Here is a 27,827-nt window from a genome sequence, read left to right as displayed (position 1 = left end):
AACACTCAAAAATGCATTTTTAAGCTAAATTTTCTTTTTATATCCTCCTTCATCAGAAAATGCCCAAAGAAGATGATTTTCATTGGAGTGGGTCTTTAAAGGAGCTCTATAGTATTTAGATTTTTCAAGAACGTTTGCTGGAAAACAGGTTCACTCTGGTTTTTAGTGTAGCTTAAATGCTGACTTTGCTGGGTAAAAGAACTTGGTTTAAGACAAACAACCCTTTTGTTATTCTCACTTTCCATGTTATGATCTTTTGACACTTGCTTTCCATGGTGTGCGTGTTTCCTCTCTCCTCTCTAACAATGCAGCTCAGGAAGTGTGTCAGGATAAGGGCCAGACTGCTGGGCTCTGTTTTGTGAGTGCATCCAACTTTGAGGGACAGTCGCACAGTCTGGTTAATTCTAGAAATAAAAAGGTAACAGAGTGCTTAGCAGCGTTGTGAAAGGGAATTACTGCTCCAGGTGTCTTCAAAGAAAACTCTGCCATGTCCCTCTGGCTGGTGAGTTCTGCTCCAACACGTCATTTCTGAGCTGTGGGTGGTCAGAGTTGCACACACACCTCACGGTCAGTCAGCTTGAATTGTTAAAACTTGCTCTTTTGCCTTTGAAACCTTTCCACAGGATGACGCAAACCTATTTGTAGATGTGGTTTGACTGACAGCTTTTTTTATTAAAGCATAATGCTATCTTGACTGAAATGTTAAAGTAAAATCCTTAATATAATCTGTAGAGTTGTAGTTTTCATCATCTTCTGTTTATCGAATCCTTTGTAACAGCAAAAAAGTGACATGAGATGTAATACAACACAAGTCAGGCTTTGTGGTCAAAGTTGTGAGCAGATGTGATGTTGACTGAATAATGACTCTGTTTTGAAGTTAAGTGTGAGCTGTTACAGACTTGGTGTTAATTAGGCACGGCTCATTTACTATGTGTGGGGTCCTAATCCCAACTACTGAAAACTGATCACCTCTGTAAAAAGGAGGGAAGGCATGTTCATGCAGGAGTTTAGCACAACTTGTTATTTACGTTAAAGTTTTTGTCAAACATTTCCAACTAATTTAACTATCTGAAATTGTTCTTATCTAAAATAGGTGACTTCTTTACTATATCTCTACATTGTTTTCTTCTGTAAATGTCATAAACTTTGAACCTTATTGTGTTTTTGACCTCATTCAAATGTGGTGTGGTCTCTATCCATTTGGCTGCGTTCTCTCTTTTATGCTCCTCCCATCCTGCTCTCTGATATGGAAGCATCTGGACTGTTAATTGCTTTACAACTGTGTTGACTTTCACAATGACAGATGTGAGAGCACATGAGCCCTTTTTTTCAAAGCCCATTGCCCAGATGACCCCATATTAAAATAATAGACAACAAGGTTTACAGAAATAACTTCACATGTTTTCTTTGCTCCCGCATAAGAATGTGTCCAGCATTATTTTGAGTTTCAACTTTTTCTATTAACATGTTCAACTGTTGTTTTCCTTTTTGAACTGGAGTTTGAGATGGTTTATTTTGTCTGTATCACAGATGAAATCGTCTGTTTCTTTTCAAATTTTAATTCAGTTTATTTGTTAAGCTCTAAGTCATAACATCAGTTGCCATAAATCTTACCACAAAAGCCAAAAAATAAAAAATAAAATTAGATCTTAATTAATTCTGATTGTCCAACTGCATTCAGTCCAGTTGTTCTTTTTGTATGAAAGATGCTTTTAAATTTGACAACTGGAAATTGAAGACCTCTCCCGTTTTATATATTGTAATTTTATCTGCTACTGTAGCTTTTTCACATTGGTTAAGTCGTTGTATAGATAATTTTCATTTTTCAGAGTAGAGGTAGCGTTTTTTTTTTTTTTTTTTTTGCATAGTTTGCCTGGGTGTACGACTTATATTCAGGTGCGACTTATACGTGATTTAAAAAAAAGCAACAACCGCTAGAGGGCACTGTTTGTATGTCTATCAGTATTTGTCTTATAGCAGAAGAGACGCTGCTCAGTCTTACACCAGCTTGGCAGAGGAGGAAAAATTCAATGGAATTATTTTTTTGACGCTATATAAAGATTCTAGTTGATTTGTTAGCATGTTCTTAGTATGTGGTCATTTGAATAATCTTTCACATGTTGCGCTAATATACTAGTTTCCTCCTATGTTTCTATTGCTGTTATCAATTTTGTCGTTATTATTTGTCATTCAATATGAAATGTTGGTTCTTGTTCCCGCATTTTGTTGAATTTCTCTTAAAAGTGCGACTTGTATAGGCCTGCACAATAAATCGCAAATTTATTCTTATCGCAATTAAGCAGTGCAATATGCATATACTGTCCTCGCTGAAATGTGACATCGCTTTCAGCTAGATAGCTAGCTAAACATTACTCCAACAAAAAACAAGACGTGTCCTCTTTGAAGGTGGTTTAATTAACACGCTTGTCATCTGGTGTACAAAAGTGAAACTGTAAAGAATACAGAAATAAAAACAGTCAAATAGCAGTCCTTTTAAATAACCTTAAACAAATGAATTGAGCATTTTAGCCGTCATGAAACACAAACAATATGCTTAACTGCACACATCCTACAGCTCAGCATTATGTTTAACTTTAAAACTTATAAGTTAGATTTAAATCATTAAAACTTCCTAAAACTCCTTTAAACCCACAAAAATACCTTCATGTGTTGCTTCTGTAGGGGATCAACCAAAAGTTCAGCGGGTTTTGAATGCAAGCATCAACCGGCTTTTCTCCTCCACTGGTTTACCTTCCAGCATGTCCACCTGATGTGACTTCGCCAAAATAAAAGCGGCGGTTTCACAATAAAAGTCTCTGTACAAACATACCTGAAAAATGTGCCTGAAAGGCAGAACAATGCATATCGCAAAAGACATAGAAAATTGCAACAAATAGTTACCCTGAATGTGCCAAAACAATCTTAAGCCGGCTTCAAGTATTTAACCAATCAAGTAAATCCATTCATGTATCGCAAGGTAGGTACAGTATATCGTATTTTTTCTTCTTTACTCTGCATTTTTTGTTGCTGCGGTTTGAGAGAGTTATAGTTTGTAAATAGTCTTTTATTTGCTAGAAGTGCATAAAGATTTTCACACAATTTGCGCATCAAATTAGCTTTCACCCTCTCTGTTTTTATATGGGTCAAATTTTCTCCTAGATGTGTGTCCAAAAGTGTGTTAAAAAACCCCATGCCTCGATTTAATTGGCCCATTGCTACAACATGACAGACATGGACGATGTCAACAGAGTAGTACTTTTTATTTTAGAGAGTTTTACAAATGCGCCGTCAAACATGTTCCTATCTCTGGGTTGACGGGATCAACCAGAGATGCTGCTAGAGTGTGCGTCCAGTGCAGGAGGTGCGTCTGAATGACTGCCACTTTCAGCGATACTGCTGTCTCTCATTAGTCCAGGAAAGGAGAAAATAAATAGAGATGACAATGTTATTCTTGTTTTTAAAGAAATATGAAAAAACATCATGAAGTTAAGGCGGAGAACAAACGAGAATAAAACGAGCATTTATCATCTCTACGAATGTTACAAGCATTGGTGCCACCATGCTTCCTCAGAACTGTGAGGATTCTGCACATAATAGGATGTTTGCATTTTTTTAATTGCTTAAAGTCAGATATGATATAGTTTTGGAAATATATGATGGGTTTGGTCCTGGGTACAGATCAATCTAATGCTGATAACCTATCTTTTTTCTGTACTGATTGTTTCAGGACAGTTATTGCATTTGACTAATCAATCTACTGCACAACTGCCAGCTGTGACCCAAACAATCCTCTATAAACAGCTAGACTGTCCATTTCATTTCATGCTCTCTAAGGAACAGTGACCTTTAACTCCCAATATCTCATCTAAATTCTTGAAACGGACAACAGAACAGAAATCAAGACTGGAAACCTATTTTGAAATCTAAAAAAAAAAATCTTTATGCATTTTGCTTTTTTTCTTTACACTTTAACCCCCAAATTAGCTCCATTAACAGACATTTTTTTTATTTACTCCACTCAACACATTGGTAATCGATAGTTCTTTTTTTTTTTTTTTTTTTTTACAACAGAAAGCCTCCACCCACTCTTTTACATTAAATTGACAACCCCTCGCCCTTTTCTTCATCACTTTAAGTGCCTCTTCCATGCTAGAGTACTCTGGCTGACCCACAGCACCACCGCCCACTTCTGTCTTTCTCTGCTTCTAATCATGTCTCCTCCTCATGCTCTGAATGGCTGATCCTGGTGCATCCAGAGAATGGGAGAGGACAGATGAAGGGTGGAAGGATGCAAAGGGACGCCACACATGAAAAAAGGATGGATCTTTCTAAGGAAGACCCAAAAAATACTTTGTGAAAAACGACAGCCTGTAATACCTGTGGAAATGTGCCTGAGATAAAATTAATCTCAATAGTTTCTGAAGGAACAGCTGTTAGTGTGTTTGGATGTTTAACAAGTTTAAAAGGAAAAGACAGCTGGAGCTGACAGGTGATAGAGAAGAGGATCTAAGGAGACTTTTAGGAGAGGATGGGCATTCTTGGATGGTGTCTCACCACCGTCTTCCGCTGGACAAAATTATTTCTCTTCTGCATTTTCCCATTTTGGAAAGGCAAGAAAAAGGTATTTATATTTATTTCACTCAAACCAACATTACTCTTGAGTTTTTGTTGTTGTTTTTTTTCATTTGCTTTTTTCTTGAATGTATTTTAGTGAAGTTAATGATTGCATTTTTTTGTGCAAATAAGCTGAACTAATTTATACAACTTTTCATATCTGCATATATCCTACTAAAAACTTATAAACAGGTCTGGTCAATTAGAGGATAAGAAGTCATTTGAGATTAAAAAGCTGAAATCTTCTTAAGAGTGTATAGTTGGTTAAAAAAGTGATTTTTATGTCTTTCCCAGACTTTGAATTATACCCGTCTTTATTACTTCAATCTGTAATATTGCTTATCTTCACTAATTCTTAGAAAGTTCTTGTGCCGTTTGTGTGCATTCATGCAGTAATCTTAGCATTGTAAATTTATTGGACATTCGTCTATTCGTTTGGAACATTTCGGGAACATTTGAGAAAATGTTATTGACCCTTTATGCCAACGAATGATCTTCTCATCAGTTTTCTACTTAATATGTGATATTATGTGTCATTGATATCATTTCATTACCAATAGATGTAAGAAGTGAGTGCAGAAAGCTCATCTGTTCCCTTTGCAGACTCATCTCATTCACCTTGAAATTTCTTTATTAGTTGGACTGAAGACACTACGTCATCCTTCCTCTTGTGCTCGTTTATAAGCTTAATGACGTTCTGGAACATTCAGAGCACGAATGACAGACCGTCAGTGACATTGAAAAGCTTTGAAAACATAAGAGACTTATGAAATCTAGTAGTTTGATCACCAATATCAAAATCTTTGTGTTTTATAATTTTCAAATGACTGTTAAAATGAAATAATAGTGCAGCTCACAATGAGAGACCTGCCAAGGTGGACTTGTTTCTTTTTTTCCTACATGATTATGTTAAATATGTTAATTCATAGGCGCTGAAACTGTAAGTCTACCCACTGCTGGTTAGCTAGGGAAAAACATCTCAACAAGGTTCTTTAAACAGTGATATAGTTTAGATTTTTAAAACTATCAACTCTACCCTTTTTTCTTGCACATATTTATGAAATGTCACATAATCTAACATCTTTACATCCCTGAAACTTGTGTTATGCATCACCCTGATTTATCATTTCTTAGACATTAAATAATCCATCACTTGACCTTTTCACTGTAACCTACTTCTTAATTGTTCTTTCTTAAGATCTCTAACTTTGTAGTCTCAATACTTTGATTTAGCTCTGTCTCTTATGGGTTAATTGTGGGAATTTATTGCACACTTTAAAGAAGAGAAAAAGTCCAGTATTTTTAATCTCAAGTCCTTTGTATTCTATTCAGATTTTTCTTTGCATGGAATATGCACAACCAAGTTTTATTCCTTTGATTTGTTCATCATCCATTGTTGTTCAAAGCTTGTTGTTGCATAGCATGTTCTGCTGTTATTGTATCTTTTATGGAGCCGTGTGCTCGAGCATTGGGCGGACAGTGCTTCCTCTTAGTTATGCAGCAGAACAGAGGAAAACGTGTTTGCACATGTGAGTGTTCTACAGGGGGAGGGCGCGGGGTCTATATTGTTTTCAACAGATGGGTGGGAAAGGGTGTGTGCGCCTGTGAGCTAGTGTATGTGGATTGGAGGCCTGCTGGGGTGTGTTCCTCCCCCAGCTTGTTGTTGACAAGTGAAGTCCCCCCTGCATCTAACAGGTTCTAGGATGTCAGCCAAGATGACAATCCACCCCTCTGCTGTTTACACTCTCTCTTTATCTTGGTGGCTATCTATTACCTACCTGTCAGTCTACGTATCTCTAGAACAGCACATTTTATGTGTTTTGTTTTAATTGCTGATAGAAATCTTTGACCAAAACTTTGTTCTCCTTTTATTCTTTTTCTAAATCTACTTTCTGCAGCATTTATGCCTCTCACCTGAAAAATTAAATGTTTCTAAGTCCAAGGACGATGATCCGCCTGAGGCTTCACTCCCCACTCATCAAAGTGTGTTTTTTGTCTCATAATCCACCACTAATCCACACAATGGAAGTTGGTCAGCCTAAAAAGACCAAAATGATACAAAAGTTGGAAAAATGATGACTTTTTATTGCAACAACCGTTCTTTGTACTGCCAGACATGCACTGATCCCATTTCACTTTTTACCTTTCAAATGACCTAAATGAGCAGGTTGGTTGCAGTTTGAAAAGTGTCCATTAGTTGGTGCTGCATGTCTGAACAATCTGTAACCCTTGTGCTATCCTAGGCACTTTAACATTGGGAGTTGGGTCATCTAGACCCACTAGACAGTGCGCTGAACCTTTTTTCTTCAATGATTTGTGAACCTCACTGGTGTCCATGGATTATATGAAATCTTTCCACCTTTATCCACCTTTGCCATGGTAGGGAGAACACGTCAATGTAAGGGTGGGGTCATCTAAGATAGCACAAGGGTTAAAGCGGATGATAACGCAGTGGAATACTGTTTTTCAGGTCTAATTTGCTGAAATAATAAAAGAAAATGTCTTGACATGTGTCATCTTTGTATTGAAAAAAGTTGTTTGCTAAGTATTATTCCGAAGACATTTTATACAAACATCCTATTTACAACAAACACACTTGCTCCATGTTATGTTTTGCTACTGCATGTCTTTCTTTCTGTGTCTTAAACTACACAACAATTGTCTCTACTGGAGTTTAAGTCATCAGAAGCTGTTGTTATGTACATATTGGACCTTTCAAGCTCAGACCTTTATTGATGGCGTCCAAAATGCTGTCCAGTACACCTCTTTTTTGTGAGTTTTGGGCATGATCTCCTTTCAATAGCCCTGTCAAATTTACAGTTTTCCTAAAGTGATTTAAGATTTTATACTTAATTTTATGCATCTTAACACCTGTTATAAACTCCAAAGGCTAAGTCAAGCTTTAGCAGCCTCAAACTTGCATACATGATGGGCTTCCCAACATTTTTGTTTCAAAGTACTTAAGACAAAGAGATATGCTTCCATTCTGTCAGACACACATTGTTCCTCTGCTGTCTACAAGCCTCAGAGAGCTACAGCCCATCCATCCATTTTCCTGTTTGAGTCACAGGGCTGCTGGAGCCTATGTCCCAGCTACTCTCTAAAAAAGACAGGGTACACCTGGGACAGATGGCCAGTCTGTTGCAGGCTCACACAAACACAAGATCAGATTCACAACTACAGTCTATGCCTATTTAAGAATTATTTTCCAAATGGCTGAGTCACAACTGATATAGCTATTTATCTCTGGTCTTGTTGGTAGTATATTGTTTAATTGTTTTGGTGTCTATTTTTTTGAGTATTGTAATGTGCAGCAGACTGTGTGAGAATTCACATTAGACGTGGAAAATCAACCTACAGCAGACAACAAACATCTAGATTGGAGTTTAATACCAGTGTTATGGGACTGAGGCTGCAGCTAAGTGGTGCCCACAAACAACTGCCATGGATTTCCTAACACACCCTCACTTTAAGTACTTACTCAGACTCATGATTTGATTAATAGAAATGAAGAGAGTGGAAGTTTTGAATTTTTAAAAGCTCTCTGCAACAGTTCAGCCTAGGTGATTGAATTTAACTGAAGATTAAATCGCTTGTCTCAAGATGAATGATTATCACTCTCGAGGTGCAGTATTGCATTGTTTATTGGTGCCAAGCGGATGTTTTTGTTGTCGCATTGTCTTAAAATGCCTCATAAAGTCCTCAAGATCTACAGCTGGTATTTTAACATAGTTGAAGTTGAAAATTTTAGTTTTTAAAAATCTGATTTCGACCTGTTAAAACAGAAAAATATGAAAACATTTTGTGTTCATGGTTTTTAGTCTTTCACAACTAGCTGTATACATGTACACACGAAGTTTGACAAGATAAATATAGCCAGGCTGTGGGTGTGTGATTTTAGTCTTTGCTCCATTCTCGTAATTGGGATTTAGTTGAAATGTTTTTTCAATAACATTCTCTACTTCTGTGACTGTTTCTCTGGTGGAGCGACCTGCAGGAAATAGTAGGAAGATTAATCCGAAGCTTCTGGGTAATGGCGTCCGTGCATGTTTTAGTGCGGAGGTGGGCACGTGTTTGCACAGTGTGAGAAAAAATGTGAATAGGTAAAAGAGTGGGAAACCAGCGACAGTTTGTTTCAGCGAATGTTTGTGTTTTCTGGAAGGATCAGGCCCAAAATGATAGGTGTTTGTGTCTGTACATGTTTGTGTTTGTATGAGTGAGTACACAAAACTGTAAAACCTTTTGGGAAGGTTGTGTGATACAAGTTCAAACCTTCTTTGACTCTGTAGTTTTATTTTAACTGAAGTCTGATAAATTGTTATCATTGAAGTCTTATTCAGGGTTAGGTACGGCGTTAAATGAGATTGCGTTTAGGTGAGTTTGTCAGAGGGGTATGTTTCTGCACAGCCTTGTGTGGGTGAGAAAGAGAAACCTGCACAAAGAGATAGTCAGACTTGGGGCCAACATGGTCATTGATGATCAGTGAGAACCTAATGAAGCAGCTTTTACTTCCTGGCCCCTGTGTGTTTTTTTTCTCTTTGGAAAACAGGGACAATGGAGGTGGTCTGAGTTCCTCGTGAGGAGCTTTCATTCATGTTTTTATTCCTTGTTCTGAACCTAGAAAACCTGCGTCAGGATGAAGTTTATTTCTTTAGTGATGTTGATGGTGATGAAAAAAAGCTGTTTTCAGAGTCCCATACAAAGACAGCAAGTCACCCACATGAAAAAAAAAAAACTTATTTTAACTGGTGACCCTAGCAGTTAGGTTTTTTATTTTTAAGCTTTAATAAAAAAATATATTTTTACAATTCTGAACACTTTTGGTTAGGTTAAGGGTATGTTGTAAATTTCCGCTTTCAGGCGATGGTGTCAAGGCGCCATCTTGTCTGCAGCCAAGTTTGATTAAGTTTGATTTTGAAATAGAAGATTTGTAAAGCACAACAAAAGGATCAACGCACTATGTAGAGCGCTATGTAGTGCGTAGTGAAGGAATTCAGACAAAACCGTAGTGAGTAGAAGTGTAAGAAAAGATCCATTCAGTGAAATATTGCAATTTTTCATTTTACAATACTTGATTTAAAATCCTGCCATGACAATATTTAACTGTTTATTTATGAGCAAATGTAGTTCAGCCTCTTACTTCTGCTTTCCACTTAAATCCTTGACCACTAGTGGGCAACACACCACACTGAGCCTCTTTGAGCAGCTCTACACCACGCCAAAACAACAAGATCTTGCGAAAACCATCTTTTGTTAGATGTTCAGTTGCTACAAAGCTCAATGAGACATATACTGTACAATTTAAGTCACCTTGGGATGGATACCGAAGGGAAACTCAGTTCCAAGTTGCTACCTGCACCATATAAAAATACAGATTTTGGTGTTTTGGCTCATACAAGAATGAGTGAAGCTGCACAGATGTGCATTGTCTGTCAAAAAATTACAGGAAAAGCGAGCAAAAGTTTCTCTATACTTCACAGCAAAAGATTATAATTCAGTGACCTCATGGATTAGACTTACTTGTAGAACGCTATGAAAAAAGACCGTTGTGGTGGTGATCAGTGTTAACTTCCACGTGAGTGAAAATGGAGATGTAGCGCTGTAGTGCAGACTGTCAAAAAGAATTCAATAAAACATCTAAGCCACATTCAAGTGCTCTCCTTCACCCTCTCACTCTGCGTCATCACACCTAAATGATTATGGATATAATTGGTGAGTTTTTTTCCCCCTCAAATTTTTAAGCACCCGTTGAAGCATCGTTCAGGCAAGTGAACTGTTTTAAAAGTACAGGTTTGGCTACATTTAGCAATGTTGAAAATAAACAACCATATCAGCACTTTATTTTCTCAACCATACTTATAGAACCTTATTAGTTAAGGCAGATTTATTTATTTTTTCTCATACTTGTGAAAATAAGACAACATTGAGTGTTGAAAAATATGTATTAATTAACCAAAAGAAAAGCACCATTTATTTTACGATATTATTCATGTGAAAGATGTATTAATAATTAGACAAAGTTTTTTCTAAGTCGTGAAATATTGTTTCTGGTACCGTCTTGGGATGTATCGTGATATGTATTGTATCGTGACATGTGTATCGTGATATGTATCACATCGCCAGACGTTTGCCAATACACAACCCTAGTGGTAGGTAGTGAGGGTATTCGTAAACAGTCTTAGATAATGTAAGCTAATTGCAGTACGGTGGCCCTGAAGTGCAAACCATTCAACAAATCACTCGATACAAAAACATTTTTAAGATCACAGCAACAATTTAAAAAGCGTATTACATTTTAGAAAACAAAACAAAATTTCAGAAACCAAAACATAAAAAAGAAAACAGAAAAAAAAGAAAAAAAGATTTCAGAAAAAAAAATTAATTTCCAGAAAAAAAAAAGAAATATTACAAAATGAAAACATTTCAGAAAAAAAAAAAATTCCAGAAAACAAAATGAAATAAAAAAAATGAAAAACATTTCAGAAAAAAAATGAAATATTAAAAAATGAAAAACATTAAAAAAAAAAAAAAAAAAAAAAACATTTCAGAAAAAAAATGAAATATTAAAAAATGAAAAACATTTAAGAAAAAAAAATGAAATCTTCAAAAATGAAAAACATTTCCAAACCGGAAGAAGCAGGTACTATGGGACAACGCTGATTGGATGATGTTTGTCAATCATTTGAACTGAAAAGTATTTTAAATGAAGCGATGACGGATTTTATCGTCCAAACAACAATGTACTGTAATAATCCACGTATTTCCCATTTACATATTAAATCAAAAATGCAGCAAACAGATAATGAAGGTTTAAATTATTTTTTGAATATTTCGTCTGAAGCAGAACGGTCACCCGGAAGTAGTTTGTGTGGATGACGTCCGTTCTGCAGGTAAACAATGAAAGGGACGGTAAAACGTTAACATAAACGTTAATCTTTGAATATTTAGCGGATGTGATGACAGAACGCACCCAGAAATATCAACACCAACCAGGTTTACAAATGTTTCAAAATGTCGTGAGAAGATTCTGTCTAAAGCAGCAGCTGCGAAGAAACGGGTGTTAAAGACGGCGCACATCAGGAAATGCAGTCCCGCCATCCACAGATAAGGTATGGAGGCACATTTGTTTGATCTAATAAATGTAGCGTTAAACGTGATTTCTAGGTGGGTGTTTACAGACAGATCCAAGATCCTTCAGTCATACGTTAATGACAGGTTACCTCATCAGCTGGAGAGGGGGGGTCACGTGGGCAGGATTCTCAGACAGGTGTACCAGCAGCATAAATCAGCAAAGCTGTCAGGTAAACTGCAGCAGTTTGTGTCTCAGAATAACATTTATGAATGCTTCTTATTCACACTATTAAGATCTGTGACTTTAGAGTGTGTCAGTGCACAGAAACATGACAGTAAATGACTGGATGTGCACATCATCAGACACGTCCAGGTGTGTAACTAACGGTGGCAAAGTCTGTAGTGTAAAAGAAATCTTTAAAAAAAAACGTTTTAGTCTTTCAGGCAGAGGAGGAATACCAAATTGTTTTAGAATCTATTTTTTATAAGACTGAAATAATGTATTTTATTCTGAGTTTGGTGTTTTGACCCCTCCCTAATGAATTTCTGGTTTAACCCATTTTCTCCTCATTTTGATGAACTCAACTTTTTCCTGAATGAAAGATTAACGGCAGCTGATGTTTTTCTGTCAGGGATTTTTAATTTATTAATTTATTTCTGTCAGGGATTTCAATGGAGCTGGAGTCCAGTGCAGAGGAAGCTGCAAGCATGTACGAGCAGGAACTGGGGTCCCCTTACCTGTGCATCTTCCTCTGGATGTGATGCTGAGCAGCAATGTGGACAAAGCTTCCCTGACATGACTCTTTTTGATATAGTTGTTAAGCACAAACAGACTTTCCCAGATGCATTTTTTCCTCTAATAAATGTGACTGACAGGTACGCTGAGTAAATGCTGATTGTAAGCGCAACATTTGATTGACTGCATGAAGAAGCCCATAAAGGAAAATCCACAACTGTTTCTTTGTTTCTGTTATTGAATAACGTATTCATGTTAAGTTTTCAATAAATATACTGCATTTGCTATGAAACAAATTTGTTTATTTTCATATCCATTATTACAATCCTCACGTCAGCATTCAGTTTTTTTCATTGACAAAGAAACATTTCTATACAACACTTTTGAAAGTCAAACATCATCTTTGTTAATAAAGCTTTAAAACCTAAAATGGTAAACATGGAAAAACTCAAATGAAGCAAGTCTAATAGGAACATTTTAAACTGGAGTTTTGCTTAAAGGAACATTAAGTTGTTTGGAGTTGTACAAGTGTTTGATGCGATTCCTCAGATGTGATTTCCAGATCATCAGCCCGACGCTAAAGCCAGGAATTGTGCTTCGTTTTTCACTCCCCACTGCATCATTTACAACTAATCAGGCTTATGCAGCAGGTTAAAGACTTTTTTTTACAGGACCTGCAACTTAAAAAAAATTAGATATTAAGGTTAAATAATATTTATTGATTACATTGCACATAAATCATGGTGACTTGCCTTTACACTGCACAATGATATGAATGACTTTAGTCTTCTTGTATTCCCATGTAGAGCTGCCATCTGTTCTTCTGCAGCTCAAACCTTTCTGGAACTTCGCCTTGAGTAACTTCACCTGCAGAAATATCACATGTTAATTCAATTAAGTATTTTATAAACTTTTAAAGTTCATTTTTAAGTGTCAGTATATGTATATGCATGGTTCAAAAATATACAATGCACTTTAATATTATTTCCCATAAGAACTTGTTTACTGATTTCAGTGTTAAAGTCGATTTTTAGCAACACTGATGCCATATAATTACTGTAATTACTGTATAAATCACAGAATCAGGCTGGCTCGGAGCTTTTTCTCTCATGTTGTCACCGAAAACGGGAACGGCTATCATGTGAAGACGGTTCGTCTCCATCGGGTTCTTTTTGCGCATGCGCAAGATAAAAAGAAATTATCTTTTCAAAGCAGCACTTTAACATCCTAAAATTAACATCCTTAGAGACATGTGACTGACAAAAGAAAAGATCACAGAATTGATACTTACCTAAAGATGATTGACAGCGTGAACCTCGCAGCCGTAGACATTAGCGCACAGCGTTCAAAGTAAAAGTGCTCACAAACTACTTCCGGGTGACCGTGTGTCAGGCGAAATGTTAAAAAAATAATTTTAAAGTTCATTAACAGTTTGCTGCATTTTTTATTTGATATATAAATGGGAAATACGTGGATTATTATAGTACATTGTTGTTTGGACGATAAAATCCGTCATCGCTTCATTTAAAATACTTTTCAGTTCAAATGATTGACAAAAATCATCATCCAATCAGTGTTGTCCCATAGTACCTGCTTCTTCCGGTTTGGAAATGTTTTTCATTTTTGAAGATTTCGTTTTGTTTTCTGGAAATTCATTCTGTGTTCAGAAATGTTTTTCATTTTTTAATATTTCATTTTTTTTTCTGAAATGTTTTTCATTTTTTAATATTTCATTTTTTTTTCTGAAATGTTTTTCATTTTTTAATATTTCATTTTTTTTCTGGAATTTTTTTTTTCTGAAATGTTTTTCATTTTTTAATATTTCATTTTTTTTCTGGTTTTTGTTTTTTCTGAAATGTTTTCATTTTTTATTTCTTTTTTTTCCTGGAAATTAATTTTGTTTTCTGAAATGTTTTTTTTTTTTTTGTCATTTTTGTTTTTCAAGTTTTGGTTTCTGAAATTTTGTTTTGTTTTCTAAAATGTAATGCTGCTTTTTAAATTTTTTTTTTTTTTTTTAATTGTTGTTGTGATCTTAAAAATGTTTTTGTATCGAGTGATTTGTTGAATGCTTTGCACTTCAGGGCCACCGTATTGCAGAGATACAACTGAGTTTTATGTAAAAGAAAAATTATCTAAGAATCTACTTTATAGAAATATCAATTTGAGCCCTGAAATGAATTACAGATATATAATCTGTTTCTACATATTTGTTTGCAGATATTGACAGGAAATGTGTGGAGGAGAGAGACTTAAAGGTATGGGGTTACCGAAGCTGGGTGGAGGGGGGGACAGGGAGAGGGTGGGATCATCGCATTGAATGAAATTAAAAGGAGTGCGACTTAAAGGGGGATAAGAAGGGAGGGAGACATGGGATAAGAGGAAGAGAGGAGGCGCGAAAAGAGATGGATAATAAGTGGACTTCCCCCTCCCCCTCCCCTTTGCTCCCCTGGAGAGGTAGGGGCAGCCTGCCCTCCAACCCCCATTTAGGAAGGAGGAAAAAAAAAACCTTTGTGAAACTTTTCTTGACAGAGGGGAGGAGAGGCAGAGTGAGCACAGAGGAGAGGCAGTTCAGAATCTAATTCAGAGAGACAGAGGAAGAGGCAAATTAGTCAGTGAGGGAAAAAAGTAAGGAATCTCGAAAGGGGAAAGACGCCACTTGTGTCCAAGGAAGTCATGGATTTGCAGCCCTGGGCAAAATTTCTCCTGCAAGGTTTAGACTTGAGGAAGCCCAGTAGTGTGTAGCATCATCGTTGTCATCACTCCTGTCCGTCACCATGCCGTCAGTCTCTCTCAGCCTGCCGACAGCTCTGGCAGGACCTGCACGCACCTGGGTCTGCCTGTCCTGCATGTTTTGGGTGAGAACAACTTTAATGCATTATTTTTGCACTGCACGTCGATACCAGTGAACTTTTCCCAGAAAAAAGTGTGTGCAAAAAGTAATCATTTATATTGGATCACAGATAAAATTGGATGTAGCTTTGCAAGATATGATAGTTTTTTCACTTTTATCCTTGAGAAAGCCTGACTGAGTGAGGCTGGTCAGTGAATATGTTGGGTGGTCTGTGTGACGGGGGTTGGGTGGAGGTTCAGGACCATGGCTGTGTGGGGCCTTGGCATGGTGACACATGCAAAGGGGGCTGATTTTCTAAAAGACTGAATGAGGATGTGCAAATGCTGGACAAAGTCATGCCTGGAGAGCTGCACTTGAGATGTTTTCATAGTTTCATAGGCATCGATTTTGACACAGACTTGACTCCAATATCTGTCCTGGCAGCTGTTTGTCCATCTGTCCTCTCTTTTTGCCCACTCTCACTCATTCTGTTTCCCCCCCACCCATCCTAAAAATCCCTTTTGGAGGTTGGGGCAAACAGCTATTTTTGCTTTCTCCTGTATAATTTAATCTCCTGCGCATTCCCGCTCCAAGTGAGGGGTTGTTTGTGTGCACTTCAAAGCAGAGATGTGGTCAGTGAGCCCATCGAAGTGTGTACATGTCTGCACGTAATGTGTGGTATTCAGTCTATGAACACAGACTTTGTTTCTCATTTACAGCACGTTTCATGTTTCAATGTGAATAGAAAATAGAAGTTTCTGAATAGAACTTTGAGATCTGTTCGTCTCTTTTTGGTTGTGGTCCTTTGGCACATGGTTGCACACCACTGGCAGAGCTGCAGCTCCGAGTGAGAAGACTGGATAATCTTACTGAGCTCTTCATCAGTTAATTACCATTCTTTCTTTAGGAGGAGCGAGAGGCGAGGTACAAGGGGTGGGTCGTAAAAGAACCTCAAAGCCCCCCAGCTAAGCTCTGGGTCACTGATCAACTGCATCAGCGCATTGTATAACAAAGCAAGCTCACTTAAGGGGGCGAGGTTCAATTTGAACCGCTGTGTTAATGGCAGATCTTTCCTTGGTGCTAAAGGTTCTTTGGGGCACATTCATACCGGGCAGTTTGATCTGGACCAGAGTTTGTTTCCTCAGATAATCTACTTCGAAAAAGTGTTCAAGCTCATCTAAATTGTGGTGTGGACCAAGCCCTTCTTACCATTCTCCAAGTTGACACAGATGAGGAAGTACCAAATGTTGCATTTCCTCAAAAGACCTCCGGAGGCTGGTTTCAAAAGTGATCTATTCTTCATTGAGTTCCATGTTAAAAAGTTCAACTTTACACCCCAAATTAACCAGTGTGCATTCTGGTTTCTGATATTTTAATTTTAATTATGTGGGCATATATATGCACACACACACACACATATATATATATATATATATATGTGCAGTTGACTGGCGCCATGTCCAGGCTGGTGTAACCATGGGGGTGAGTGGTGGAACAGAGTAAAGTAAGACTTTTTTTTGAGTCCACCCACCAACTAATCAAAGAAAACTCAGCAATCGTGCCTCAAAAAATACTCAAATTTTAGTTCTATTTAAATGATGGCAGTTGATAAAAGATAAAATCAAGTAAATGCTGAATAAAAATTTGGAATGATCATAAATCACATGACCTCAATATTTACCTCTAATAGAATCGCAAGTTATTCACAGATTTTCCTTGTAATTTTTCTTTTTAGCTGGTGCCTTTGATGTGTTTGTTTACACAGGCATTAATACAGTATACTGTTGGTGTTACATACTACTTTAGTTACTACATTAAATATGCATTAAACACAATAAAATTGACAGCTGTCGTTGAAACCTGTCCTATTTTCCTCTTGGGATATAGAGACAAACCCCTCTAAAAAGGAAAAGTGGCTGTAAGTGCTTGATATCCAAGTGTTTTGGTTTTCTTTTAGCAGTGAAAATGAAGACAAACTAAGCCAATGCAAAGGCAAATAATTACTCTGCATTTCACCCCATCTTAGTCTTGTCTAATAGATTATTATTGGACTAATATTGTTGGCATTAAATTTTATATTGCAAGCATTTTCTAATACGACCCTAGACTAGCCTGTGTTGGCTTTGCCCCACAGCACACGCACTGAAGCCTGAGGTGGCCACAGCTTTTTTCTATATAGGAGCTTTAGTGAAATTATTTTAATGCTCTTTTAACAGTATACATTTGCATCCTCTCCCTCAAATTAACAAACGGCAAAAAACGCCACGCGTCGAGGCGTCACTTTTTAAAAAACGCCTCGGGTTCGTTTTTTTGGTTTGACGCGCGGCGTCGAAATATATTCGACCAATGAGAATGGCGCTTTTGCACACGTGTCTGGAGCTTCTGAAGTTACAGTAAAACACAACTTGGAGGCGCTCAAACATCAAACTGCCTTGCTGAGCACACATACCAGCGAAGAAGATATACGCCAAGTAGCGTCTACACTTCCGCGAAGAAATAATGACGGACATTCTAAAATATCCCCGAACGAAGCACCAGTTGGTGCAACTGGTGCTTGAAATATTCATGTTTTCTTTGTATGATTCTGACAATCGCGTAAATACTTTATCTCTTCTTCTGAGTGAAAAGCGACTTTATAAGCATAAAGTTGCGCAGCGCCACCTTGTGTACAGGGGTATTTCTGTTTACATTAAGCGCCATCTAATGTCAGGGAATGAAATTGCATGTTCGCTCGGCTAATCGTCAGCGGAAATCGCCTGGGTGTGAACACAAAAAACGTGGCGAAAAACGCTGGCGAATAACGCCTGGCGAATATTCGTCCCGGTGTGTACGGGGCTTAAAGATACAATCAGCATGTATTCCTGTCTGTTAGATCTTATGTAGTAATCTTGTCAGTGTTAGAAGATAAACAAAATGTAAGCATCACAACAGCTGGCTTTTGTAGCCTTTTACTTAATTTAAAATGCTTTAACCCACATTGTCAACATTCATGTTGTACATCATGATTTCCCCAAAAGTGAACAGAAATGTTTGATGACACAGTGACAGTCTCAAGGGCAATTGTGATCAATACTCATGGAACGTTCACTCTCCCAATAGGGTCTTAGGCTTTTCTTGCTGAATAAATTATAACTTTATTTTTACAACCTAACCGTTTTATAAGAAAAGGCAAAGAGAGGGTTAACCTGTTGGTTTTTTAATTCTACAAAAAAGTTAAATAAACCTCATGTGTTTAGCCCATTTGGTGTACAAAGCAGGGACATATTGTAGACATTGTCCTTGGACATCTACAAATGTTGTTGAGAAGAGGTTGAGCTTTTGAAGAGAAAGACTGATAGAGGAAGCTTACTGAAGAGACAGGAATATATTTAAGAAACGGTCTATTTTCAGAAGCTAGCCAAGTCCTTCTTTCTCAACCCCGATTTAAAATACGACAGCATCCTCTTTCACTGCAGGATGCCTCTGAATGAAAAAGAAGTCTGTATACTGCGTTTCCAGCATGGGTGCTGAAATAAAACATTAGGGTAAGTTTGGGGAATGGCAGAAATATCTTGAAGGACAAAATAAATGAAGAAAAGACGGTTTGAGCCAAAGAAAAAGATCAACAACAAATGAATGATGGATTTCATGAGAGGCCTTGAAAATGCAGTGCTGAAGCTGCTCTGAACACTGTGAATTATTGATGAAGGCCAAGAACACAAACCCCCTACACCAGAATAGATTTGATAAAAAGTTTTTATTCCGACATTCTTAAACATCATACATGCTTTTCATGGTGGCTTTTTTAAAGTGATCACACAGCCCAATGGCCAGCATACATCACATATGAGATGTTTCAAGATTATAAGATTTACCACATTCATCCAAATAATGAAAACATGTATTAGGTTTGTAGAAATGACTTTGACCAAAAACAATTTGGTGTAATGATATGGCCACATGCTATAGTTTTGAACACGAGGTGAAGATTTAAGTAGTTTCAAATGCAGAATGGGGTCAAACTGAACACCCCCAATCCAGATTAATTATTAGCAGGTGATCATTAGAAGACCAGCAGGATGTTAGATCTTGTGGACTGAGCTTGAATAGCTTTGGTTTTAATGTGACATTATAATGTTCTTTACTAAGTGTATCTTTGTTAAATAAATACAATTTGGCAAAAGACTGAAACCAAGTTAAGGTAAATGTCAACAATGTAAATGAAGTATCATATATCACTGATTGTATTCTTTGCTACACCGACAGGCGCTTATGTTAACTGCATCCTGTTGTACCAACTGAGGATGCTCGGAACTCCACACCCTGCATTTGAATTATTGGTTGCACCAAAAAAACATCCTTTCTGTAGCACCACCAGCTAAAACTCTTGATGAAAGGGAGGATCGATCCACGCTTTTCACCCTTTTACACCAGAGCTTTAGCTTCGTTGTTGATGTTTCTTGAAGTAACTCTTAGGCCGTTTGCGCAATTATTGTAATAACAATGGATTCTGAAGCTGAGAAAAGCAGTTTTGCTCTGATAGTACTACTGATTACTACTAGTAAGAGCAAGTAAGAGCAAGAAACTGCCAATTCCACTAATATTATTTTGCCATTTATGCCATATTTTGACCCCATCTGAATATCACAGCCGTAATTGGGATTCATCCAACCAACCAATCTGTTTCCACTCTGCTAATTTTTCATTTTGATGAGTCTGTGCAAATTATATCTTCCTGTTTTTGTTTTTTCATGGCAGATGTAACACCTTGCTTTTTTATATGTAAATAAGGTCACCTGCCGCAAGGTTTGACATTTTGAGTTTATGTTCTGTCAAATTTGACTTTGTGTTTTTGACCCTATAATTTATTATTTAGAATATACTCTTTAAACACTTGACATGGATCTGTATAAAAGGTAGCTAACTAGCTAGCTAAGTAACTAGTAGATAAGCTTTCCTTTAAAGATTTAGATGGCACCAGCAACCATACATGTTCAGCTGAATCTTGCATTTCATTTTCAGATGTCCACTTCTCTGAATGGAGACAACATGCAATCATATAAGTATCCCCAATGAAAATGAGCTTATTAAATGTCGCACACCTCTATTTTGATCCACATACAAGGGGCATGTGACATTTCAATTCTGTGTATGAACTTTTTTAAAGTTTTCTTTGTATTTTTTTAATCTCTAAAAACAAAAAGGGAAGTTTAAGTTGATTTATGAGAGTGGGTCAGCTTGGTCCAATACCCCCACCCGCCTCTTTTCTTCCCCAGCAAGACCCCCTGCTTTGTGCATGCTTCAGTGGACACATTAGCCTTAACCTCTTCCAAAGTCTTTGGGGTTTTGCCAGAAAGAAAATAGGAGCTCAGAATATGTCTGGCACTCAAGTCTTTTTTTCTTTTGCTCAAGTGAAATGACTTGTAGACTTACGTCTGTCATCTCAGTCCCATATTGGTCTGTGGGGTTTAATAAAACCTTGCTTTGGTAAAAAATTAACACATGTCATATTATATGTATTTGCATGGTAATATGCCAAACTCAGTCATTCTTACATAAAATGTTGCATTGCCAGAAGCAAAACAAGAATTTTCCAATTTTTTTAATTGGACTTATTAGTTGTTATTTTATGGAATTTATTGTTCGTCATTTTTATACATTGAATTTGAAGCTTTGAACAAATGGTCCATTCCATGTGTGGGTTTATCTGCACTTGTCAAAACCTGGCAAGAAGCAACGTAACCCTTGTGCTATCCTAGGCACTTTAACATTGGGAGTTGGGTCATCTAGACCCACTAGACAGTGCGCTGAACCTTTTTTCTTCAATGATTTGTGAACCTCACTGGTGTCCATGGATTACATGAAATCTTTCCACCTTTATCCACCTTTGTCATGGTAGGGAGAACATGTCAATGTAAGGGTGGGGTCATCTAAGATAGCACAAGGGTTAAGATGTTTGAGAAGGGAAAGTTGTTTTCTAACATTTTTACCTTAAAGAAAAAGAAGACTAAACTAAAATGGAAATTTTACAAACTGTAAAACTCCAAAACGAGTTTTCCTTACAGGTTTTAGCACTGAACGCCACCTTAAATGGAATTGTTTGAGCACAGTAGTGTCTGAAAGCCAAAACATTCTTAAAAGCACTCGTATGGTCAGAGCTTTAAACATTTTCTCTCCCAGAAGAGAGTTTAGCTGCCAATTGAAACTTAACAATATCTATTTTAATCTGCAACAAGGTACATGAACTGATTAATGTGTTAAATATCTGTCACCTATTGTAATCTCTGATGCCAGAGCTGAAGCATGTGTGAACATTTTTAAGAGTACAAATGTGTTTTGGTTGTGATAAAACACTTAAACTTAAATGTTCATGTCAGATCTTTAAAAGTTGTTGATTCTGGTTCCTTTAAAAAGGGAATGGACCTCAGAGATGCTCTGAATTCCATTTGTGCAAGTCTAACTTCATGGTCCAACTTATAGTTTGATAGTATTTTTGTTTCTGAATGTTTTGTCTTGCTTTTTAATGCTGAACTTTATATGTCATATTTTTAAGAAATCAAGAGATTTTATCCAGTTCAGAAAAAGTAAATAAAGTCCCTCAATTGCAAATTATGAGATTTGTCATCCAGATTTAATCTTACGAATTGTGACAATCCTATTCTACAGAGAAAACCTCTTGTGATTGTAATATTACTTACATCTACTTTGACCCAGAGCCTTTGGCTCCTCTAGCTCAGTTACAGTTTTCTTTTGGAATTGATGAACTATGGATAAATTCTTGGTAAATTTATTTTTTTTGGCATAGTTTTGCTTTTTTTATTTGTTGCTTGTAGACATTTTCTATTGAAGTGACATTTATTTTGAAAAGGCTCATGGCTCCCATTACTGTGCAGGAAGGCCTTAAGCTTTATTTTCTTAAGAAATCAAGCTTATCTTAGACAGTTTTGGGGGGTTTCTTTCTGAAAACAGCAAAATAAGATTCAATAGGGATTTGTGAAAAATTTTGAAAATGCATACCTGAATTTGGGCCAAAAGCAAAAGAAAAAATATACATGTTTGTTTTAAAATTAGAAAAATGACTAGAAAAAGATAACATAAAATAATGTAGTCATTAAAAGGGTTTGTTGTTTTGTTTTTAGTACATCATTCTTTATGCCTGTTTGCATGCTAACTGAAAGACAACCATCACTATGAGCTGTCAACCAAAGTTCTCAGTAGTTGATGGTTTTTCTGTTCATTTAGAGTTCATTGATAGTTTTTTTTTAATGAGTCTATACTAGGGCTGCACAATATGAACAAAACTTGCGATGTGCGATATTAGTGATCAATATTGCGATAACGATATAATTTGCGGTATATAAATAAATGGCAAAACAACCAAGAACATCATTACTATCTCATTGCAACAGTTTAAAAAAATGATACTCCAAATGACCCTCGTTGATGTAGGAGGCAAACATCTAACATGAAAGGGCTCATCTGATTGGTCAACATCAGAAAGGGTCCAGCCAATTGGTCAAATGCATAAATGGATTTATTTGATTCGTTAAATTCGTTCAAGCTGCCATAGGATTGTTTTAGCACATTTAAGGTAACCATTTATTGCGATTTTTGCTGACTTTTGCACTGCTTGATATTGCGATAACGATAAATTTGCGGTATATTGTGCAGGCCTAGTCTATACATGTTTGCTTAGTTATTGTTAAACTACAAAAAGATGCAGAGATTGTCTGAAAAAGGTTTTTATTATCTGAGAGTAATGTTTTAGTCACAATTGCTTTTATGGGTAGATACAGGCTGTCTGCGAGCAAAAAATAGGCACATCTGCATAGAACACGCAGATGGCCCTCACAAAATATCAAGGTCATAGATCGCTCTGTGAGCCTGTAGAGGAAAATGTTCATGCACATTTTCTTCTATGGGCAATCTGCGGCTAACAGGCCGTAGCAAACACTTAACCCTTGTGCTATCCTAGGCACTTTATCATTGGGAGTTGGGTCATCTACACCCACTAGACAGTGCGCTGAACCTTTTTTCTTCAATGATTTGTGATTTTCACTGGTGTCCATGGATTACATGAAATCCTCTTCACCTTTATCCACCTTTGTCATGGGGAGAACACGTCAATGTCAATGTAAGCGAAGGGTCAGAGGATAGCACAAGGGTTAAACAACACATAAAGGTAGGTATGGGTGAAGCAGGTGAGATGGAGGCACGTCTTACAGATTTTTCATTTTTTAACCCACACAAATCCTGACATCTGTTTTTAAGAAATGAAAAAATACACCTTAAAATGTACAAGAAATCTAAAAATTTATTCAAACATTTTACATTTTTCTTTTAAGGCAATAAATTGAAGCCAAACGCATAGACAGAAATCTAAGCTGCTGTGACAGTGAAATACGGTTAACATATTGTTTTTAAAAATAGATTAACTGAATTATCCCAGCAATTCAGCATGGTTTAGGAATCATGTTGAGTTCTCATGTATATGTTGTGTTAAAATGTATGTTTCTGTTTTGAAATGTGTTAGAATCTTTCTGAGTAAAAACAATAATTCTAAAAAGTGATACCCAGAAAATTGTATCCACTTTATCAACTTAGTGTTACTCTAATTGTGTTTCTTTAGGAAGGAGGGAATCTTTCTTTTTTCTCTTAACTACTGGAGGACGGACTAATTTCCTCCCTGGGATCCACTTCACCAAAATGAAATAGATGTGGAAAAGAGAGCTGGAGGGGTCTATAGGGTGGGGGTGGGGGGCAGAAGGAAAGGAAGGAAAGGCTGGAATGCCCACGGTGCAGTTTTTTTCTTACCAAATGTGAAACAGGTGACTTCAATGTCAGTGCATTAGGTTTGTGGGAACGGCAGCAGAGAAGGAAAAAAAAAAGGAAGTCAAGTTAAAAAAAGAGAAAAATATAGCAGCAGCTTTTTTTCTCTGGTATTTAGCTGTAATTGTTTCTTGTTGCACTTGTTGCACCACGCTGCTTCCAATTAAGGGATTTTCAGTGCTCCTTCATTTTCAGAAGGTATTCTAACATGTCATTCCCAATAGAGGGATTAATGTAAGTGTCACGGGCTGGTCGGCGAGGACCCAGATGAAGGAAAAGGCTCAGATACGGTTCAAACAGTCTAATGATTTATTAACAAAAAGAAAAAAAAACCCTCACAGGAGGCAAAAAGCAAAACCAAGGGAACAAGTTGAGCTTACTAACATGATGGAATACAAAATGAAACAACACAGAAAGCAGTTAACTTAAATAGGGAGCAAACTAAATCAGCTATGTGTAGACAGCTGTGCACTCCTCCTCAGAGGTGAAGGTGTGAATCAGCTGGGAGGAGCCACAGTCAGCCTGCACAGAAAGAAAAGGTGAAACATCAACAAAACCCAGACAAAAGCATGCAAAACATAACAGGAAGGGCTGTAACCAATCATTTTAGCAACAATTTGATTCATATCATAATTTGTGGTTAACATAATTCAATCAGATTTAATCCAATTCACTGACCTAAAATAGATCCAGGACATCTTTAGCCAAATATTCAACCAGTGTGACTCAGAGGTAAAGGCACCTGGTACTGAACAGAGCAGGTGAGGGTTTCCAGATTCCTTGTATTTCTTTCAAGATAATCGAGTGTAAATTAAATATGTATACAAACAAACAGGAAATAATGGCAAATCCATTCACATTTTAGTTTCCTAAAGTTCAGACGACTGATGTTTTTCCACTTCAAAATACTGGAAACGGAACATTATTAGAACATTCTACCACACTATGCGGTCACTTCTTTGCAAAATTCAAAGTGTTTCCACACATTGGACAGTGGAACATCTATCTCATAATTTGCCATCACGCGTGTTGTCCGCCTGGTAGTTAAAAAGAGCTACCGCGCATCAATCCAAATGGTATTTTCCAGTATCGACGCAATCGATCTACTTCATTTTAAAACAGTTTTATAATGGTATAGTTCAATTCGGTTATCAATTTGTCATAGATCGATCTGGTTGGATCATAGGACTATGAATCAACTCTGTCAGGTAATCCCTACACCCCTAATACCTTTTGAAACTGGTTAATTTAAAAGTAGCTCGCATGCTGAACAAGTGTGGGCTCCCCCGCTTCAGAGGATTTTTATTCATGACCTTTTCGGTTATATGTTAATTTGAAATTACATTTAGGATCCATGCTAGTTAAGAAAATTCTACTTTGCAATTTTGAAATTTACTTCCATGGAAGTATACATTTGGCTTCTGAGCACTAAAGAGACTCTTGGGTTTTAGGAGGATAGCAGTGAAGGTGAACAGACAGGAGTGAACAGTAAAGATGCTTGGAGTGTCCAGCAGGTCTCAAGGAAAAATTTGAGTAGATTAAAATGGTTAAATAAATAAATAAATAAAAAAGTCAGAAACATGGAACAATGGGGTTCAAAGGTGAGCTCTGCTTTGACACTTCCTGTGTAGCCAGACATATGAACATGTACAAACATTGTCACAGATGGAGACATGAAGTGATTGCCAGAGTGCGTCTGGATAAAATCTCTACTCATGCACATGGTGTTCCATATGACAGAAGGGGGCTTGTTAGCGGTCTGATTAACCCAGCTGACTTTAGAGGTCTCCTCAGTCTGCTGGCTCCAAAGGCAAGAACAATAGTGTCTGATTGTATTGTTGGGCGGGGGGATCACTGCCAACTATGGATGTATTTGCTTGCTTGTCTGCATGTTACTATCTACTCATTTCTTATTTTAGGTTCCAGCCTCTCACTCTTTTTTTTTTTTTTTTTTAATCCTTGCGACTATGTTATTTCATTCTATCTTGAGGATTAAAAAAACAATTTGTTGCAGATGTTGTTGAAACAGAAATTTAGGTTCAATGTGTCTTATTTTAAAATCCATGTGGATAGTTTTACCACATTAAGTCACATCATTTTAAACATCTTTAAACTTCCTCTTTAAAACCATATTAAAATACCTTTGTTCCATTACCACCTGCAGATAACAAATTGCACCTTAATTTCAAAAGTCTGTATGGTCATTAGGTTAAATCATTCTTTTAAAATATAAGATGGATGAAGTGAATTGAAAGGGGTAACCAATGAGAAAACAAAATGCTAAGGCTAGAATCAGAATGTATTTCTGGCATAAATATTACACCGCCCTGCGACCTGTCCATGGTGTCACCTGCCTTCGCCCACGAGTGGCTGGGATAGGCTCCGGCAGCCCCGTGACCCAGAAAGGGACAAAACTGGTTTAGAAGATGAATGAATGAATATATTACACCAATAATAAGGCTGTCATACAAAAAAAAAAAGATAAGTTTGCATTTGGGTCATTTCCTTATAACCCTAATAAACAGTTTGAAAGCCATGCTTGCAGATGCAGACAAACATAGCTCACGTTTACCATGAGGTAATGTTTGAAGCTTTGCCAGAGAGTGGCAGTAAGGTAATGTAAGGTCAATTTTATTTTCCTCAAAGAGGAAATTTGTCCTGGGCCACAGAGCTACTTAGCTGTATAGCAGCATTCGCACATAACATACATAAAGTGAGAATAATAAAAGTACACAAAACAAATACATAATAAAAAATTAAAAACTGGAGTATACAAAATTTCCTCCAGACCTGACTCTCACAGTTAAGAACACGAATAATAAAATATCTACTGGTAACTGAAACTTTAAAACCACAGTGCTAAAAAAAAATTCAGTAAAATGCATTATCAATTCACAAAAAAAAAAAAGAACACTCTCAATTAATCTACAACAACTATTAAAACTTGGGACTAGTACCCAAAATAATAAACACACACATATAATTATTTTCCTTAAAGCAAGTAAGAAGAACGCAGAGTGTTGAAACTCTGGAAGCGATTCTGTAGCATAATTAAAAATAAAAGTCAAAACCAGAAATGCCTTCTTATTTTCAAAATGAAGCTGCATTTTTTGACTCAAAATTAAAATGAAAAAGCAATCCGCCAAAATGCTTTTTCATTTCCTTCCTCAACACAGCTTATTCTGTCACTTAATTAAAATGATAAAGAAAAGGGTATTTGACATTTAATTTGAAAGAAGTTATCTGGTAAATGTGTAGCAAAATTCATTTAGAAAATGTCTAATTTGACTGATGGAACTGTTGGAACATAATTACTGATGATGATTACTGAACTGATGTAAGAAATATTTTAGCTGCGTGTGGTTAAAATCACCCATTAAAAACACCAGGGCCCCAGGAGTGTGCTGAAGACGTCTTTACACACAGTCTGCTAACTGACTGGTGGCCTCTAATGTGTTCACACTCGGGGGGATGTAAACCACACAAACTATAATATTACCAAACTCTCTTGGTAAATAAAATGGGTGTAACGAGATGGACAACATTTCCAAGTCTGGTCTTATCTCACACTGTGATTTAGCTACACCCTTCATTCCAGACATATATGCAGATTCCGCCACCTTTGGATTTGCCAGAAGATAGTTCTCTGTCTGCTCTCACGCAGGTAAATCCATCTAGTTGGATGTAGCTGTCAGGTGTCTCCTCTCTGAGCCAAGTTTCCGTCAGCACAATCATACATGACTCCCTGTTTTCATATAAATGCCGACT

The 27,827-nt window shown here is 36.9% G+C and overlaps 1 protein-coding gene across 14 annotated transcripts in view; it reads left to right on the top strand.

Moving 5' to 3' along the window:
- The window catches only part of LOC101155555 (tensin-1), a 172,530-nt gene that overhangs the window by 25,797 nt on the left and 118,906 nt on the right, over positions 1 to 27,827 (top strand). The window contains exon 1 of one of the 14 annotated variants that reach the window (XM_020712933.2): positions 362 to 502. The exons of 11 other annotated variants lie outside the window; for them this stretch is intronic. In XM_020712933.2, coding sequence (XP_020568592.1) covers positions 488 to 502 — 15 coding nt within the window. In that variant the 5' untranslated portion in view covers positions 362 to 487. Of the gene's footprint in view, positions 1 to 361; positions 503 to 4,429; positions 4,622 to 14,963; positions 15,277 to 27,827 lie in introns of those variants that run through there. 2 more of the 14 variants (XM_020712926.2, XM_020712929.2) reach the window with 2 other exon arrangements.

This window comes from Oryzias latipes, chromosome 21 (assembly GCF_002234675.1).
Source record: "Oryzias latipes chromosome 21, ASM223467v1".
NCBI lineage: Eukaryota > Metazoa > Chordata > Actinopteri > Beloniformes > Adrianichthyidae > Oryzias > Oryzias latipes.
Note: the sequence above shows the minus strand (reverse complement) of the source record. Positions and strands in the feature narration are given on the sequence as shown.